Source organism: Onychomys torridus, chromosome 20 (genome assembly GCF_903995425.1).
Source record: "Onychomys torridus chromosome 20, mOncTor1.1, whole genome shotgun sequence".
NCBI lineage: Eukaryota > Metazoa > Chordata > Mammalia > Rodentia > Cricetidae > Onychomys > Onychomys torridus.
This window is the reverse complement of record NC_050462.1, coordinates 19,249,222-19,268,828: the sequence shown is the minus strand read 5'-3', so window position 1 is coordinate 19,268,828 and position 19,607 is coordinate 19,249,222. Positions and strand designations below refer to the sequence as shown.

The following is a 19,607-nucleotide window of genomic DNA, read 5'->3' as shown; positions in this document are numbered from 1 at the left end:
TCATCTCTGTCTATTCCTGCTAGGCTCGTTACCATAGATCATAATCAGCACCTCCTGAGTAATAGCACCCATGGAGCCCATAGCAACCATGACGAGTGTGAGCTGTTAGGTCAGAGCTGTCTAGACTCAAACTCCTACTCCACTCTGACCTGCCTGGGACCACAGGGGCCACGGTTTGCCAGTGAACATACCTATGCCACATCCTTTCTGTGTCATGGCTCCTCTGTCCCCGTGCTAGAATATGGGGTACAGGTGTTAAGTCTACTCCTGGCCAAAGCAGCCATTTCTACTTGACTTGGCCAGAGGGAACCACCATTTCTCACCAGTAGGTGAGGGATGGGTATAGGACTACTCGGGCCTGAGTCACTTCTAGCCTTTTTCTAAGAGAAACAGGGAGGGAAGAGGCTTTTCCTGGGCTCCCTCAAAGCTGTGAGGGTTTAAGCTTGGAGTCCTAGTACCAGTGTGTTTGAAAAAACAAAGCAAGCATGCAGAGGCCCAGAATCATTCCTGGTTCTGGTTGTGCCTATGTGGTTGTGTAAGGTTATTAAACACACCAGGCAGCCTGATGTACCTGTCATTAGGCAACATTTCATCCTTTTGGGATCTTTGATGGAGTTATAGACTAAATAATAGTTTTCCTTAGTTATGATAGAAAGCAAATTAAGTATAAAACTTGAGACTCGGGCTGGAGAGATGGCTCAGAGGTTAAGAGCACCGACTGCTCTTCCAGAGGTCCTGAGTTCAATTCCCAGCAACACATGGTGGCTCACAACCACCTGTAATGAGATCTGGCGCCCTCTTCTGGCCTGCAGGGACACATGCAGGCAGTATTCATAATAAATAAATAAATCTTTAAAACTTGAGAGTCAACAAGATAAAATAAGTAATAGAGTATTTTCTCTAATTTTGCCAAATACAAATAGACTGGATATTCTAACTATAATTCTTACTTAACAACTGTTTTTGTTGTATATAATTTTACTATGTTAAAGTTAAAACCTTCCTTTTTTATTAGACAAAAAAAATTATTAGGGAAATGCTGTGGAATAATCCTTCTATACACTGTGTGAATATATGTTGCTATGATTGGTTAATAAAGAAGCTGACTGGCCAATAGCTGAACAGGATAAAGTCAGTTGGGAAAGCCAAACAGAATGCTGGGAAGAAGGGTGGAGTCAGGAGACACCAGCCAGCAGCGGAAGAAGCAGGAAGTGTAGAAAATGAGGTAACAAGCCATGAGCCACATGGTAAAGCATAGATAAGAACCTATGGGTTAATTTAAATGTAAGGGTTAGGTAGTAGGGCTTGGGTATTTAGCTCAGTGGTAGAGCACTTGCCTAGCAAGCGCAAGGCCCAGGGTTCGATCCTCAGCTCCCCCCCCCCCAAAAAAAAGGTAGTAACAAGTCTGAGCTATTGACCGAGCATTTATAATTTATATTAAGTCTCTGGATCAGTTATTTGGATGGGACAGAAAAAGTCTGCCTACATATATGCCTTTCCTCACCAACCATCACACTTTCCCTACCTGTGGCTCTCTCTTACCGTAGATCTGAGTAAGAGCAGGGAGCAGTGGCCATCACACCCTGAATGCTATACTGTCTTGACATTTCTCTCACAAACAAATTAGCCTATTACTTTTGAGTTCAGTTTCATTCAAGTTCTCAGGACACAGGCAGAATGCTGCCAGATTTGTCTGTAATTCAAATGGTCTGTAGCACTGTTCTCAATAGATACCTGTTCCGCCTCTGAACCCCTCACATTCATCCTGGTCTCTCCCACAAGAAGGGCCCATTAAGACCTGTTTATAGGGCTGTTCTAGTCCAAAGTTTCAAACTCTTCCACATTCCAGCACAAATCAGTTACAAAGGCTTAAGAACCATGTGGTCACAATGATCACAGCAACCACCCACTTCTGGCTACAGTTTCTATGTTGCTTTTCTTCACTACTTTGACAAGCAAGTTCGGGAAGGGAGGGTTTCCTTAGGCTCACAGTTAAAGGACACAGTCCATCAGGGCAAGGAGGCCACAATGTAGGAGCAGGAAACAGTGGGTCACACAGCATATTTAAGAAGCTGAGAGATATGAAAGCTGGAACTCAGGTAGCATCCCCCCTTTTTATCAAGTGCCCACAGAATGGTGATGCCTATGGTTAGAGCAAGTTTTCTCACCTCATTAAACACAATCTAGAAACACTTCCATAGTGATTCCCAGGGAAATGCTTTCATAGCGATTCCCAGAGGTCTGTCTCTTAGGTGATTCTAGACCTGGCGAGCTGATAATGGTTATCCTCACACAGCACACGGCTACCCCAGTACTAAGTGAGCTGCAGGAAGGGGCATGCTCTACTGTGCTCCACACAGCACACGGCTACCCCAGTACTAAGTGAGCTGCAGGAAGGGGCATGTTCTACTGGTGTTTTCTCTCTGCCTTCTCCTACTTCTACTATCTGCTCCTTGATTTTCTCAAACAACCACAGGCTCTCACCTCCTCTGACAGATCTCAAGCCAAGCTCTTTCTTCCTTTTCCTCCCTTAGGTCTCTACTTAAAGACAGACTTCTCAGTAAGGCAGCCCCTGAACACCATTCATAACTGCACATACTGCATAGACTTACTGTCATATATGTGTGTGTGTGTGTGTGTATAAAATGTACATGTCTATCTAATCTATCTATCTATCTATCTGTAATGTCTGTCTGTCTGTGTATGTATGTATGTATGTATATATGTATGTATGTATGTATCTATCTATCTATCTATGTATGTATATATGTATGTATCTATTTATCTATCTATCTAAATATTTTTAAATTGCCTGATTCTAGAGTGTAAGCTCCATGGAAACAAGGGATTTTTGACTGCTTTGTTAATAAGTGACCCCAGCACACAGCAGTCATAGAATGAATATCTGAGTGAATGACTGAATGTGACCCCAGTCCCTTTCCTGGAGGCTGGGGGATCAAACACCGTCTGAATCAGGAACAGTCCTGTTGGAAGAAGCGTTTGCACTTACTTGGCACACCGTACCCAGTGCGTGTGTCGGTATAGAGAGTAGAGGAAGCGCTGGCGGTACATGTTCCATATTTTAATAGATTTGTCTTCAGAAGCTGTAACCAGAAGCTGGCCATCGGCCGAAAAGTCCACACTTCGAACTGGAGCTGTGTGCGCTTTAAATTCAGAGGACTTCCCTGTCCTGTAAACAAAGTTCCATAGCGACAAATTACTTAATTTTACTATCTACCCATTACACAGAGCTGGAAACTGACGAGTAGCTCAGTGCTCTCGAAACCGTACAGAAGTGTGTGCAGGCCATGTGGTGCGTCCTTCACTGGTCCTGTTGTGCACTGGCAGGACTCATGGAAGCCACAGCTCACACTTGACAGGAAGGAGGCTACTTATCCCCGCCCCTGGAACGCACTGCTGCTTCTGTCTTAACGGGAAGCTGGGGCTACTGTCTGAACCAGTCTCTGCACTGCATTTTCTGTTACTGTCGAAACAGCCATCTCTAGTTTAAAGGAGTTTCAGCCTTGAAGAGCTAAGGTTGACTAAGGCTGATAGCCCCCAGGCAAAGTTTTGAACCCATGCCACATGGAGTTCTGTGAGCTGGTAGTCTGGCCCGGGAGAGGATGGTATCTTCTGTGCTACACGTCTCTTTCCCCTACTCCCTGGGTCTAGACCAACAAGGATCAACTACCAAGGCTCCAGTGTGTATCAACTGCCTTGCTGACCTCATGGCCTCCATCTTATACTCATTAACAACCAAAGTGCTTTGAAATCTCACATACACATCTTTTCTTAACTGGGGAAGGGACGAACGATAATAGAGCAATGGAGAATACAATGTGAGGTGTTAGAGGTGAGGAAAATCTTTTAAAAACAGATGAGGACGGGTAACTCTCTGGAGAAGCCCTCACCCACCTGAGTGTGCACTATCCTTTTCCCAAGTAGCTCTCCTATGAACACGTGCTAAGTTAAAAATCTCTAAAAACTCAGTTCCTCTTCATTTAAAAGAAGAAGAAGAAGAATCAGCAGGTCAAGTGGTGCCGAGTGCCAAGGTGAATGCTGGGAAATTCTGTGCCAGTGTTAAGCTCACAAGGCACGGTCACTTTGCACTCTAACCAAGACTTGGTCATTTTTTGCTCTTAGAAAATCATTTCCTATAGTAGAAATGGCCACAATGCTTGAAGAAGATAATGCACCAGAATTCAGCCAGGGACAACTGTCTTAGATTCTCAAATCTTAGATGCTCACGTGACTGTAACTCCCATGGGATTGGAGCAACAGCAGCGTGTCTCTATGATGGAAGAGCAGAGAAGGCACAAGCAACTTCTCCTCCACTCATTACACCCATAATCCTGCGGCTACCACTTCCTACATGTCCTCTGAATAGCCTCTTCTTCCTACTCCAGCGCTGCTTGCCTGCAGGAACTTAAATCCCTAGTACCCTTCACCTAGATTAGTGCAAAAGCCTCTTAGTAGTCTCCCTGCTCTAATCCTTTATCCCACCCCACCCCCATTCTACCTCCCAGCCCCGCCACCTACACACTGTGCTTATCACTTGTTGAAAAGGTAATGGCAAGCACATAAATCCCAGTGTAAACATATTCCTGGCTCTCGCAACATAAAATACAACGCCCTAAGCTCACTAGCAGGATATCCTGCCACTGGGCTGAACTTTGTACCCGGAGCGGTCAGGGTGCTTCAAACACACCTGTGCCTCTGCATTTGTGATCTTAGGAAGACCGCTGCCCATCTGCAGACCCCTGACCCAACCACACTGCCCCATCTGCTACAAGGATTTGAATTACTGCAGTGTTCCTGACTTTTAAGAACTAAATTCGTTTCTCGCCTACTAACCCGTGAGTGTTCTGAGGATAGGACTGACCTTATTCATCCCTGTAAGACCATCAGTTGACATATGTCAGGTACACAGAAAGAGTTCAGTAACTCCCTACTGAATTTCACTGGGAAGAATCAATACTTTAAAGCTGGATTTAGTCTGGCTTGCCCAGCCAGTGGCCCATGGGGGCAAATGTGACTTTATTATTAATTTCTATTACCAGGCATAGAATAATACATATGTAATAATTGATATTAGTAGTAAACATCCAGGAGACAGTTCACAAAGACTACTTCAGTCTTGTGAAAAGAAATCAGGAGACAAGAAAGGAAAGACTTGGGATCTCCAGGGACCAGGAAGCCACAGTCAGTCAGTCAATATCATTAAATAGTCCCTGAACTTCAGCCTGCACCCCACCCAGCAGTCTGTGCTACTATGCGAGTATATTTCTGGGTCTCCTCTGAGCTGGGCTGGCCTGCCCTGGGCCCCGTGCACAGGAAGCTCAGCAGACGGCAGGGCAGCAGAGTTCATGTGCTGTTTGCTGGGCTGTGACCTCCCTGCCCTCTTCTTTCGAATCTGGTCTGATTTTGTGACTTACTCTGTCCAGCACGTAAGACACTGTGCAGGTGAGGGCCTGGTCCTTCAGATTGTAAAAGCTTTTGATTTACAATCCTGGAGCTCAGCTGTCACTCTGTGGGAAAGCCTAGGCTATTCTGCTAGATGAGCAGGCTCACCAAGGCCCCAGACTTGTTACTGAGGCACATGCCTTCAGCTCAGCCACCAGCTCGTGAGGCTGTGTGGTAACCTCAGTCAACACCAAACTGGGAGAAAAACATCCCAGCCACCCACAACATGAAGGGAAGAGGTAGTTTTGGAATTAAGCTACTCAGTATGGGGGGTTCTAAGCAGTGATGAGTAACTTGAGTTAAGCTACTCAGTATAGGGGATTTTAAGCAGTGATGAATAACTAATCACTGACATATAAATTCCCCATTGCCCTGGCCCCACTGCGGCAGGATTCAGAAAGAGAAACCAGCACACAGAAATACAATCACCATGCAGATTTCTACACCAAGCTAATGGGTCAGTGAGATTTTAGTACACCCACCCCGAATGCTTTGTTTCTCAAGTCAGTGACAGAAAATGGGCTGCAACCCCTAACAATGGATGAGTGAGTCCTAAATTTCCAAAGCTTTTAAAGGGCACGCTTCCTCCTGAACCCCAAACTCACCACTTTCACCTCCGAGTTTCCCTACAGTCTATGTACATCTTCTTTTTCTTTCTTCTTTCTTTTTTTTCTTTCTTTCTTTCTTTCTTTCTTTCTTTCTTTCTTTCTTTCTTTCTCTCTCTCTCTCTCTCTCTCTCTCTCTCTCTCTTTCTTTCCTTCTTTCTTTTTTTTGAGCTGAGGATCGAACCCAGGGCCTTGCGCTTGCTAGGCAAGCGCTCTACCACTGAGCTAAATCCCCAACCCCCACACACCTTTTCATGTCAATTCTCTGAGGGCTTTTATTTTTGTCAGCATAGTATTCAGATTTTTCAGAATAGAATTCCCCTGGGGTGGTGGCAGAATATAGTACCTAGTGGCAGGTGATTGATCACTCCTGAGCTTTCTTCCTCTAAGTGCCTGAGCCCATTTAGTTACAGATTGGAAATCAGGTCCTTCCCCCATAGAGTCAAGGGAAATGCTGACCGTCCATCCTCTGCTACACACAGAGGGAAATGACAGCACACACATGAGCCACTCCAAAAGTACTCTAGGAAGAGGAGGGAAGATACAAGATACAAGGAAGGCTGGCTGCTGGCGGTGGTGGCGCATGCCTTTAATCCCAGCACTCGGGAGGCAGAGCCAGGCGGATCTCTGTGAGTTCGAGGCCAGCCTGGTCTGCAGAGTGAGATCCAGGACAGGCACAAAGCTACACAGAGAAACCCTGTCTGGAAAAACAAAACAAAACAAAACAAAACAAAAAAAGGAAGGCTGGCTGCTGGTGGGTATGGTGGGGAAATTGTGCTAATTCTTTTTTATGGGTGTTTGAAATTTTATATACTGAAAATTTAAAAATTAAAAAAATTATCCTAGCTCTAAAGTTTTTTACAATACACAGGGTGTCAGCTTATGTCTCAACAGTGCCTCACAGAAGATCTGTAATCAGAGAATGTGACTTCAGCAAATGCAATGATATATACATTGGCTTTTCAAGACAGGGTTTCCCTGTGTAGCCCTGGCTATCCTGGTACTCGCTCTGTAGACCAGGCTGGCCTCAAATTCAGAGATCCACCTGCCTCTGCCACCTGAGTGCTGGGATTAAAGGCATGTGCCACCACTGCCAGGCAATGATTTACATTTTGTCAGAAAGTTTTTAAACAAGAAAATTCTAAAATTTATGATAACAATTAAAGGAGAGTCTAAGCACAGGGGTGCTGACAGGGTTGCGAGGGCCCCTAAAAGCTCACGAATGGGCACAAAGAGACTAATAAATTGAACTTCTGATATATGCCACTGTGTTTCTTTCAGATTTACAGAGATTGCAAGCCATCTCCCCAAAATTTAGACATATTATATGGATCTCCAGGTTAGGAATGGATTTTCAAAAGGAGGACCTATTTTTGAGTTGAATGAAATAGCTCGTTTAAAACCAGGGCAGTATTTCCGTGACCCCAATGAGCCCAGGCCATAAATGAGTTGAGGCGTCCCCAGGAAGCACATTAGGAGCAGCCAGGCCTCAGGAGCCGCCTCACAGCCCCAATGGAAAGCTTTGTTTGTTCCTCTTACCTATCAGGAACCCAGAGTCTAACAGTTCTGTCTCGTGAAGCCGACGCCAGTAAGTTTCCCTGTGGAGAAAACTGCACGCTGGTCACGACGTCCTTGTGGCCGACGTATCTGAAAGCTCTAGTGTGTGGCTTCAAACTCCATAGCATGAGAAAGGTGTCCCAAGAAGCAGTGGCTGTCAAGAACGGGAAGAACAAACAGGCCAGGGGTCAGACAGGGTCACATGCGTGCACCATCAATAACAACAGTCTGTGAGTAACACAGCAGTTAGAGGCAGTAGGGCTGAGCTGGCACTGGCAAAAGTATTTTATTATGTAAAACTATTCTTATTTTATTATGAATGTTCAGACTTGGTAGTGTACCGCTCCCCAGCAGGGGGACGAGGCCCACGATTCAAGGAGAACGCAGGAAGTTACTCACTACAAAAAGGAAGCAGACTGTAGAAGAGGACATTAGGCTGAGTCATTCCGTCCGCCTGGGTGACTGGAAGTTACTTAACCTCAGTGTTGGGGTAATCAGTCTCGTCAGAGCGACAGGCGAGAGCTACTTTCAAAAGCTAGGTGTCAGTGAGTTGACACAGGGGTCGCAACAGCATAAATGGCACCAATACACTCTTTGCCTGATCCTATCTGTTAATATCGTCTGTCTGTCCTTGGTACTTTGCTTCGTACACGAACACGTGTGTATGCAGAAACACTTTCCTGGACCATGCGAAATGCACTGTATAAATCACATCATCTTTACTGCTAAACATTTCCATGTGCTTTCCCTAGGAATGTGGTTATTCTCTCACATACCCACAGTGCAGGTAAGCTTGAGAAATTAATCACCCACCCACCCAAGGTATTCTAACTTCATCGACTCATCCAGAAATGCTTTTAAAGCTGGGTGAGATGATCTTGAAAATCTGTTTCTGCTCTGTAAGTTTATGACATGTCATGATTAATAAAAAGAACTGCGTGTCAGACATTAGCTTAAGAATCTTTAAGAAAAGGAAAAATGAATGTGATCAACGGTGGAAATCAATTCCTTGACAACGAATGAACTAGTAACCCTTAGGAAAGGTGGATTTAACTCATGTCCACAGAACACGTTCTGTTATACACACATCCCAGAAGAGCCCCAACGACAGGAATCAGGTCACTGGGAATCACTATGTCTCTAGAAAATGCTAAGGGAAAAGAGCAACTCTGTAAACCAGAAGTGCAGTGAGTATCACTGACAGGCAGAAACGGGGCCCTGGCCTTACAAAACTATGGCAGTCTCTACTAAGTTCTCTAGCTTATGTACAAGCTCCACGTTTATAGGCCGGTGAGTTTCTAGGTTCAATGTCTTTCCTTTGAAAAAAAAGAAAAAGGAGAAGAGGAAGAGTGTGAAAAGCTGATGCTCTGCTATAGTTCATCCAAACTCTAAACCATCTGTGTATTGGGGTCTGCTTACTGGGGATCAGTGTTGACAAACAGGGAAGACAACTAGTTACACATGCACTATACTTAGGATCCTATTTTTGTTCTGTGTCTTATGCTACAAATACGATGTACAACAGCAAGAAAGACATAACCCGTTCCCTCTCAGAAAGGTCACATGAGTAGTGAGACATCGTTAGCACCATCACACATGTAGGGAGCTTCTTAACATGCCATTTAGTCATGCTAGACACCGTGATGAGGGGGTCTGTTGTTCTGGGGAAGGTGGATGAAATCATCTCACTGAGACGGCAGGAAGAGCACTCTGAGTAGAAGGAACGCCACTTCATCTTAACCAAAAGGCCTAGGAGCAACTTTATTACCCAGACTGGCCTCAAACACGCAATCTTCCCGCCTCAGCTTCCAAAGGATTAGGAATACATACAGGCATGCTCCAGCAGAAGGAAACCCATGTGCAAAGCCCGAGACTGGACTAGGAAGAGAGCACAGGCAAGAAGGTAAGTGGCATCCCAGGGTGCAGACTCAAGTCAAGGAGGCCTGGGAGAGGCAGAGTTTACTCCAAGTGCAGTAGGAAGTCACTGGGCTTTGAAGACGGTCACTGCCACTGGAGAAGAGAATTTTTTTTTTTTTTTTCCAAATGAGTAAATTCTGTATGTGCTACGGATTGAAATGTCATTAAACGTTAAGCTTTTAGAGCATATAGAATAGCTTTATGACCTTGAGGTAAGCCAAGTCAGCTTAAACAAGACACATAAACTGCTAATCATAAAGAAAGAATAACATTTGGAGTTACAGGAAAATGAGAACGTTTTCCTTCCTTGAAAAAAATCACTGTGAGCAGAGTGTGGCAGCACACGCCTTTAACCCCAGTGCTTGGAGGAAGAAGCAAGCAGGTCTCTGTGAGTTTGAGGCCAGTCTGGCCTACAAAGTGAGTTTCAGGCCAGCCAGGGCTGTATAATGAGACCTGTGTCTCAAAAAACAACAACAAAAAACAAACAAACAAAAAACACAAAGAAAGACAAATAAATTAATAAGGACCCCACTTTGCTGAGCATGGTGGAACACGTCTACAATTCCTGAGCTCAGGAGATAGTAGCAGAAAGAGTATGTCTGAGTTAGAGGCCAGCCTGGACTTCAGTAAATTCCAGGCCAGACTGAGCTACATGGGAATATCTTATCTCAGTGTGCATGCGCATGCACGCATACATACATACACATATACATACACACATACACACACACACACACACACACACACACACACACACTGCTAACCAATGCTAACCAAGTGAAAAACTACACTGGGAGAAGATTGTATGTATGCATGTATGAATGAATACTCCAATAGTTAACAAAGTGTGCTTAGAATCTGCAAGAATCATATAAATAAGAAAATAGGCAAAGGTTAAACAGATGTCTCTTTTATAAACCACAGCCAGTAAATAAGAAAAAGTACTCAAATCTGTTAGTCATCTGGAAACCACAGTGTCACCACACCCTCCTCCAAATGTTTACAATGAAAGAGACAGAATCTGGGGAGGTGGGGGGCATGGACTGACCAGAACTCTTCCATCATGCTGGGTGGTATCATCACTTTGGAAAGTGTCTGACTGTATCTATCTGAAGTGAAACACACACTTAATCATTTGAGTCAGCAGCTACACTCCAACCTATATAACCAAACTCATGGACATTTCACAGAAGGCATGTCAGCATTTGTAGCAGTACTGTTCAAAGTACCGTACACTACTGGAGTGGGGGGGGGGTTTGTCTGTGCCAGGCCCTGAAGTACTGCCCCTAGTGAGGCAGCAGGTAGCTGCTAGATATCGGCCCCTTGGGCGTGGCCCAGAAGGGGACCCTTAAGACCTGGGATGCACATACATGCCCTCCTCTCTCCTCGATACCTCGTGGTCTTGAATGCTGGTGCTGTGGATCAAGGCAGAGCTCTCTTGAGAACCGTGTTGGACCATGCCCCACCCCTCCAGGATTCTGCAACCAACTCCTTTATTCTTATTGTGAGTTAAACCCCAAATAAATTCCTTTGACCATCAAATAGACTCCGTGGAATTATCCTACCATCCCACGCCCAACATGGGGCACGAACCCATGACCCTGACATTAAGAGTCTCATGCTCTACTGACTGAGCTAGCCATGTTGTAGTCCTCCTGTATGATTGTGAACTTATGAAAACATTATACAGAGGACAGGGAGCTTTTAAAAGAGAACACGGCAAAATCTGCTTAAATAAGACAGAATTACCATCATAAAGAGAATGACTTGAATGATACTGTAAGGAACTTCAGCCAGGCCCATGTGGTTGAGGCTTGGTCACCCCTTCGTGGTATTAGTAAGGAGGTGGTGGATTTTAAGAGGTGGGACCTAGTGGGAAGAATGAGGTTATGGGGAAAGACCTTAAAAGGGTATTAGGACACCAGGCCTTTCTGTCTGGTCCCATATTGAGAGCAGGTGGTAGCAAAAGTCCATGAGAATATACAGCAGTGACAACTAGTGTTCAGAAGATCAACCTATCAGAACTAAGGGTTCTGTTAGAGGAAACCATCACGCAAAGCGTTATGGAATTACTGCCTTTTGAATGAACTGTCTCTTGTTGTAAACTTCTTGTGTAGTAACAGCTATGATTCTCCCCATTTACCATGCATCTGTATGTTATGTGTACATGTAATCTCATGAGTGCATCTTAATCTTGGGCACAACTTTCCCTATACATTTTGGTTAATTGGACAACTGTCCCCAGCTGTGTTTATCTTCATTAACATATACCTGGCCAGGGCCATTCTCCAGACAAAAATATTTCAGCAAAGATACCTTTTTCCAAGGACAAAACTGCACATAGATAAACATTAGCTTATCTCACTCACAGATAGAGAAAAGAACCACTAACAATTAAATCCTCAACCCCTTACCTTCACCCCGGGTTATTTACACAAGACCCTAATTTATGAGATTTACTGCTTACATTCCTGGGATGAGGTTTTAGCCATTTGCTAGATACTGAGTTAAAGCAGTTACTTCCCACTGACTGAAGGAGATTGCCTCCAGGCCAGGCAGGGGATAGGTGCCAAGCTTCTTTCTTGTGCAAATTAAGTTTTTATTTCTCCTCAGCCAGGTGCTCTTCCTAGATTTTCTCCTCAGCAATTCCTCTGAGTGAAAGTGCTTTTACAAACCAAATACCACACGCTCTGACATAGGTTGCTTAGCCACCTATCATATGTCCCCCTCCCTATCAGAAAGCAGCTGCAGCCAGGACGAGCGGGAAAAGCGGCGCCAAAGACAGTTCACTTTCTTGTGACTTACTGACCCCTAACATTTTACCTAGCCATTCCTAGATTATAGTTTGAGCACACAAATTCCCTAATTGATCTTAGCTTTAGTTGACCCTACCGGAGAACTCCCCTCTAGTCACTCCCCTTTGGGTTGTAATTGGAAGCTGACAATTAATTGCTTTAGGTGTGGGTCCTTATCACCTCTCTCTGCGACCCTGGAAACTTCAAGCCTCACATTGCTTTACCAAAGAATATATATATACACTCACTGGTTCTCTGAGAGCACTGGGAGAAGAGGATTGATGGAGAAGAACGAAGATGAGGACGGAGATGGAAAGAACTGGGTAGGATCATGGGAGAACAGCAGAAGAGACCGAGAGCAGGAGGGATCCGAGAGGAGGAGGGACCGGGAGCAGGGGGGATCCGAGAGGAGCTAAGTAAGAGAGCAGAAAGGAAACTGTAGATAGAATCGCCATGGAAGAATAAAGTGTATGGACTAAAGAACTCACTGTGCTTAGATTCACTGAATATCCCTCAGATTAGAACCCGCAGCTGGTTGGTAGACTCGTCCTCGGATCCTGGGAGCAAACAATACAGGCTGGACCTAATATTGTTTGCGTTAGTCCCAGTCACCAAGGGGGGAGCAGCTTCCTCTATCATGTGCTTCTGCGGTGACAACTTCCTTACCATAGGCCCAAAGTGACAGAAGTAACTTGGCTGCCAACTGAAACCTCCAACTAGAAGCCTTGCATTGCTAATCTTAAGTATTTGTCCTACTAACTAAGGGCTTACTGGTGGTGGCGCATCTGGCTCTGGGGTTGATTTAACAAGCCTATCACACGGAAACACAGAGAGGAAGCATAAGAAATGAACTCCAGCATTACAATAATGCATTTGGGAGGGGACGGTGATCTTACTAGGTCTGAGGCTGTGGGAATGGAGGGGTAGATTTGATGAGGAGAAGCAGAAGGGTCGTGACTGCCAGGCACCCAGGAAAATCCGAAGGTCATTTAATGAGATGAGAAAGACCAGAAAGAAGGAACTCTAGATCAGAGGTTCTCAACCTTGATGCTGCTGCGACCCTTTAACACAGTTCCTCATGTTGTCGGAACCCTAACCATAAACTTAAACTAACTTTCATTGCTTCTTCATAATTGTAACTTTGCTACCGTTTTAAATCATAAGGTAAACATTTTTGGACGTAGAGGATTGCCAAAAGGGTCTCGACCCACAGGTTGAGAACTACTGGTCTAGAGGCAGGATGTGGTGGTATTGTGTTCCCCAAAATATTGTGTGTTTCCCGAAATAAACTTATCTGGCTGGGGTCAGAGAACAGAACGGCCACAATATTAAACATGAGGATAGGCAGTGGTAGCACACGCCTTTAATCCTAGCATTTCAGAAACAGAAATACCTCTAGATCTCTGAGTTCAAGGCCACATTAGAAACAGCCAGGCTTGGTGACACACGCCTTTAATCCCAGAAATCCAACCTTTAATCCCAGGGAGTGATGGCAGAAAGTAGAAAGATACATAAGACATAAAGACCAGAAACTAGCAGCATTTGGCTGGTTTAGCATTTGGCTGGTTAAGCTTTGAGGCTTTGGAGCAGCAGTTCTGCTGAGACCCACCTGAATGAGGACTCAGAAGCTTGCAGTCTGAGGCAACAGGATCAGCTGAGGAACTGGCGAGGTGAGGAAACTGTGGCTTGTTCTGCTTCTCTGATCTTCCAGCATTCACCCCAATACCTGGCCTCAGGTTTGATCTTATTAATAAGACCTTTTAAGATTCATGCTACAGGGGTTGGAGATTTAGCTCAGTGGTAGAGCGCTTGCCTAGCAAGCGTAAGGCCCTGGGTTCGATCCTCAGCTCCCCACCCCCCCAAAAAAAAGATTCATGCTACAGCAGGATAAGGTGAAAATCAAGAGTTTGTTCAGAGATGCTAATGAGACACAAGTGTGGACATCAGGTAGGGAGTATATGCCTGCCTGGAGCCCACAGAGATGTTTCACTTCAGTATGATGGCTAAAAGACTAAGCTGTGGAATCAGAATTAAGTGAGGTCTACAATTATATATAACACATCAGAAATAGAGATGCTCCAGTTACAGGTGTAGCTTGGTATACTCTATGTTTTCTCTTACATTTCAGGAAAACAAAACAGAAAAACTACTAATGTATTAGTTTTATTATTTTTAAATGGGGCTGGAGAAGATGCTTCAGCCAACAAGAGCACTGGCTGCTCTTCCAGAGGACCTGGGTTCAATTCCCAGCACCCACAGGGCAGCTCACAGCTGTCTGTAAATTCCAGCTTCAGAGAATCTGATGCTCTAACACACTGCACATAAAATAAAAGTAAATAATAAACCATAAAAAAGACAAGCAAGCAAACAGGGTATGGTGGCGCACGCCTTTTCTCCCAGCCCCTGGGAGGCAGAGGTAGGCAGATCTCTGTGAGTTCGAGGCTAGCCTGCTCTACATAACAAGTTCCAGATCAGTCAGGGCTGTTACACAGAGAAATCTTGTCTTGAAGAAACAAAAAGAACAGCAACAACAAAGTGAAAATATTCATACTAATATGTAAACCAGCATTGGATCTGTCACCCACATTCCCTTCTTTGTCTTTTCTTTTCTTTCTTCTTTCTTTCTTCCTTCCTTCCTTCCTTCCTTCTTTCTTTTCTTTTCTTTTCTTTTCTTTTCTTCTTCTTCTTCTTCTTCTTCTTCTTCTTCTTCTTCTTCTTCTTCTTCTTCTCTCTCTCTCTCTCTCTCTCTCTCTCTCTCTCTCCCTCCCTCCCTCCCTCCCTCCCTCCCTCTTTCTTTTTAGGCAGGGTCTCAGGTAGTAGCCCAAACTGGACACAAACTTGCCATGAGCCAGTGATGGCCTTGAGTTCCAGATCCTCCTGCATCCCTGCTGTTCTAAAGTATGGAGAGTACGGATGTGTGGATGTAGAATTTGCTTTCACACATTTCTATGGAACTACACCCTATGTAAACATTACCACATCACTTAAAATGTCCACGCTTACAGTCGTGGTCAGTCTACTGTTCTATTTTAAGATGAAATCCCAAAGGGAGGATGTTAAGAAAAATGTTAGCTAGTAAATATACCGATGAGCATTAGATGTATGAGTATATATTATATGTGTTATACATGTTCACATAGCTATAAAATACATGATCAAAATGGCAACCCACTGTCTGAGGACATCCTTGTTAGGCCATAGAAGAACAAAGTCTGTTGTCCTGGTTCAGTTTCTCTGTTGCTGCGATCTAAAACACTAGCCAAAACCAGCTTAAGGGAGGAAGGGGTTATCTCCTCTCACAACTCCAAGGTCCCAGCCCATCACTGAGGGAAGTCAGGAGGAGCTCAAGCAGGACCCTGGAGGCCAAAGCAGAAGCAAAGACTGTGGAGGACCGCTGCTTACTGGCTGCTCAGCCTGGTTTCTTACTGTGCCCAGGACCGGCACTGACTGCTCACCCTGCATATCAATCAACAATCATCAAGGAAACGCCCCACAGAGATGCCAGCTTGATGGAGGCAATTCTTCAACTGAGGTTCTCTCCTGCCAGGCGACTCAAGTTGGAGCACAGTTGACAAAAATGAGCACACTCTGCTGTCCCCCTGCTCTGCTCCGTCCCTGGAGGTGAGCTCACAGAACACTAACTTCAAGTGCTTTTCTTCACGCTGACTGGAGGGTCAGCACACCCTTTTGGTGTCTGTCACCTTAAGGAATAGTGACATTCTGTAGACAACCTATGGTCTCTTCACCACTGATGTGACAAAAACTCGCCTATGGTTACTTACAGGTTCATCTGTCGGAGAACAGTTTTCTAGAGCTAGGTGTGGGGGAGGTGTGGTGGCGTGCATCTTTAAGTACACGGGGGCTGAGGCAGGGGGTCATGAATTCAAGGGCAGCCAGAACTACATCATGAGATCCTGTCTCAGAGAGCCAAAACGGAAACAAAACAAGATACTATTTCCTAAAACAGTTTTTTAAAACATTATCCCATGTCTCCTTTCAGTGGGTAAAATCAGTACCTGTTCCAGAACTCAAATACTAGGGTACCTAACGGACTTCCTTCTACTCCCTGGCCACAGGGTCCTTTTCCTGCCGCATGACCACTGGGAGTCCTACGTGATCACAGCCATTGGTGTGTGCACTCCACGCATTCAGTACATGAGGGGACAGCAGGCATTTCCCCCTCTGCACCTATCTCTCCCTTCCCCTTCTACTCAGTGCACGCTGGAGCTTGTGTTTTGTTAACACACGCAATTCTTACCCTGTGTTCCTTTTCTCTGGTCTTGGCACACTTTAATTCATCATTCCAAGCCTATAGAAAAATTACAAGACAGTATGACAACCCCCCCCCCCCTATATCTTCTTCCTACTGGAGATTTTTTTTTTTTTATCATATCTACATGTAGTCTGCTGACCCTGTAATTTTTTTCTCTATATAGAAATACCTTTAAATAAGCATTTTTTCCTTAATCATTTGTAATGAAGCTAGAACTTAAAAGTCACTTTACTTAACATGAATCTTAAAAGTGGCGCACGCCTTTAATCCCAGCACTCGGGAGGCAGAGCCAGGTGGATCTCTGTGAGTTCGAGGCCAGCCTGGTCTACAGAGCAAGATCCAGGAAAGGTGCAAAGCTACACAGAAAAACCCCCCCCCCCAAAAAAAAAAAAAAAAGGTCTTATTGATAAAAAACCTGGAGCCAGATACTGGGGTAAAAGCTGAAAGATCAGAGAAACAGAACAAGCCACAGCCAACCTCACTTTACCAACTCCTCATCCTCCAGTGTGAGACTTCCTGTTTACTCACACCTTACATACCTTTCTGTGTCCTGCCGTCTTCCTTCCTTCCTAGTGCTGGGATCAAAGGCGTGTGCTACCACACCTGACTCTGTTCCCAGTGTGGCCTTGAACTCACAAAGATCCAGACGAGTCATAGGATTAAAGGTGTGTGCCACCACTGTCTGGCCTCTATGTCTAATCTAGTGGCTGGCTCTGTCCTCTGATGCCCAGATCAATTTATTAGGGTATACAATATATTGGGGTACACAATATATCATCACCACAACATACTACTAAGTGCTTTGGCCCTACGGAAACTCATGTTGCAGTTTGGTCCCAAGGTGACAGAGCTCACAGGTGGCGGGGCTGTGAGAAGGAGTCCTGTGGGTCCCGCTCTCCGAATGGAGTAACCTGCTCTGTCCATGTGTTTCTTGGCCTTCAACCAAAGCCTTAGGGCCAAACCCCATAGACAGACACGCTTCTGAGGTGGTCCTGAAAAACGTCTCAAGAACCCAGCCTCCCCAGTCCATCTGTGGAACAGCTTGGCCATGGGACATACTGGTTCTGTTCTACTTCTCTGCTATCCTCTAGGGAGAGAGTGTGGCTAGGAAGAAGGCAAGACGTAGGGTTGGTTCACTGTGTGTGCTGCTCATCCTACATAAGGCCAGGGTTTGCACTCTGGCTCAGTGCCTGGAAAAGGTACATTGCGTATTAAATCTTGTTTTATGGTTATTTTCAGATTCCAATGACTGTTATAACTGAAGGGAAAAATCTATATACCATCCTATTGTGTAAGCTATCTTTCAAATTATTTAATGAAACTATTTAGGTTGGTTGGAATCTTGTTGCTTTTTTATATGATGCTGCTATGTAAATGGCATGATTAGCATATAAACATATCATTCTGCTAAGTGTGTAGAACAATTACTGCTGGGTCTAAGTCAGAGGACAAACACTAGAATCTGCTAAAAAGGTCCACATCTATATTTATCTTTAAAAACATTTGTGTGTCGCTGGGCAGCAGTGGCGCACGCCTTTAATCCCAGCACTTGGGAGGCAGAGCCAGGTGGATCTCTGTGAGTTTGAGGCCAGCCTGGTCTACAGAGTGAGTTCCAGAACAGGCACCAAAACTACACAGAGAAACCCTGTCTCAGAAAAAAAACAAGAACAAAAACAAAAACAAAAATAACAACAATATGTGTGTGTGTGTGTGTGTGTGTGTGTGTGTGTGTGTGTATGACGTATATGCGTGGACATGTGTCACAGTGCAAGTGTGGAGGTCAGAGAACAGTGTTGTGGAGTCAGTTAGCTCCTTCTACCTGAGTGAGACTTGGGTTGCCAAGCTTACAGGAGAAGACCTTTGCTTGCCAAGTTGTCTCGCCAGCCCCACGTCTGTTTTTAGACATTTGAATTGCATGTTCTCTCAGGTCTTTTCATCGTATGTCAAGAGGAGCCCAGGAACTCAAATCACCTTCCTATCTGAAGCCTTGACTTTTGCAGTTACTGGAGAGGTCCTATGCTCTGTGCTCCTGTCTACTACCAGTTTGCAGGTCCACACTCTGTACCGGCTCCTACATTTCCAGTGTCACCGGGGCCTTTGGACCACAAAAGAAAGCAATGGACTGCCTTCCTTAGGGAAGAATAAACAAGGAAATCTAGAGAGATTAGTGCTAAGGCATTCTCTAGCAATCATTAAAAAAAAAAAAAAAAAGATGTAATCCTTAAGTATACACATTTATAAACCCAAATGGAAGAGGGTTGCACAATAAAGTCACAGTATTCTAACTGGAACTACAAAATGTAAACAGCTTAATAGTCTCAGAATCTGTTTTTACTATCCAAGCACTGAACCACAGTTTAGTTAAGTGATTGATGGCCCTAAGTTTAAATTTTCTCTGCCCTGGATGAGGAAAAAAAAAAAAAAAAATCTTGTGTCTAAAAGAGCCGTGGGTGCTTTAAAAAATAAAGTTCCACTAAAGATAACCTGGGTGCCTTCAAAATAAGCTTCCACTAAAGATAATGTGGGGGGAGGGGGCAAGCATGGGAGAAAGGGGGTATGAATGTATGTGTTCCACCACGCTCCATGCTTGCCTCCCTCCAGGTATGACCGGAAGTTACGCCTTAAATCTCTAAGTTCATCAGTTATAGTTCATAGTGCTTTGCATATCCCTTAGCTAAAAGCCCAGTACTAAGCCTGATCTTCTTCCCAGATGTGCTGGGTGGGCCTGAGAAGCATGGACACATGATCTCCCTTAGAGGCAGGCAGAAACTTCCTCAACGCTTCAATCTTGATCTGACTGCTGGGGGACACCATATCCTCTGAAATCTTTTAACGTCACTGTCCTTTGTCTTTCACAGTTCACCCTCTTCGGGTCCTGGCATAAGCAGTTTATTTGGGAGTGCTGCCTCGGTCTGGTGAGCTGGCATGGCTGGAAAAGTGTGCTTACCTTGCAAACAGGAGAGCCTACGTTCAACCCCCAGAAGCCATATAAAAAAG

The 19,607-nt window shown here is 44.7% G+C and overlaps 1 protein-coding gene across 3 annotated transcripts in view; it reads right to left on the bottom strand.

Moving 5' to 3' along the window:
* Poc1b (POC1 centriolar protein B) overlaps positions 1-19,607 on the bottom strand; it is a 108,555-nt gene that overhangs the window by 77,806 nt on the left and 11,142 nt on the right. For all 3 annotated transcript variants that reach the window (XM_036169729.1, XM_036169727.1, XM_036169728.1), the window contains exons 3-4: positions 7,608-7,779; positions 3,011-3,190 (exon numbers count right to left, since the gene is read on the bottom strand). In XM_036169729.1, the coding sequence (XP_036025622.1) occupies positions 3,011-3,190; positions 7,608-7,753 (326 nt within the window). In that variant the 5' untranslated portion in view covers positions 7,754-7,779. The remainder of the gene's footprint in view (positions 1-3,010; positions 3,191-7,607; positions 7,780-19,607) is intronic.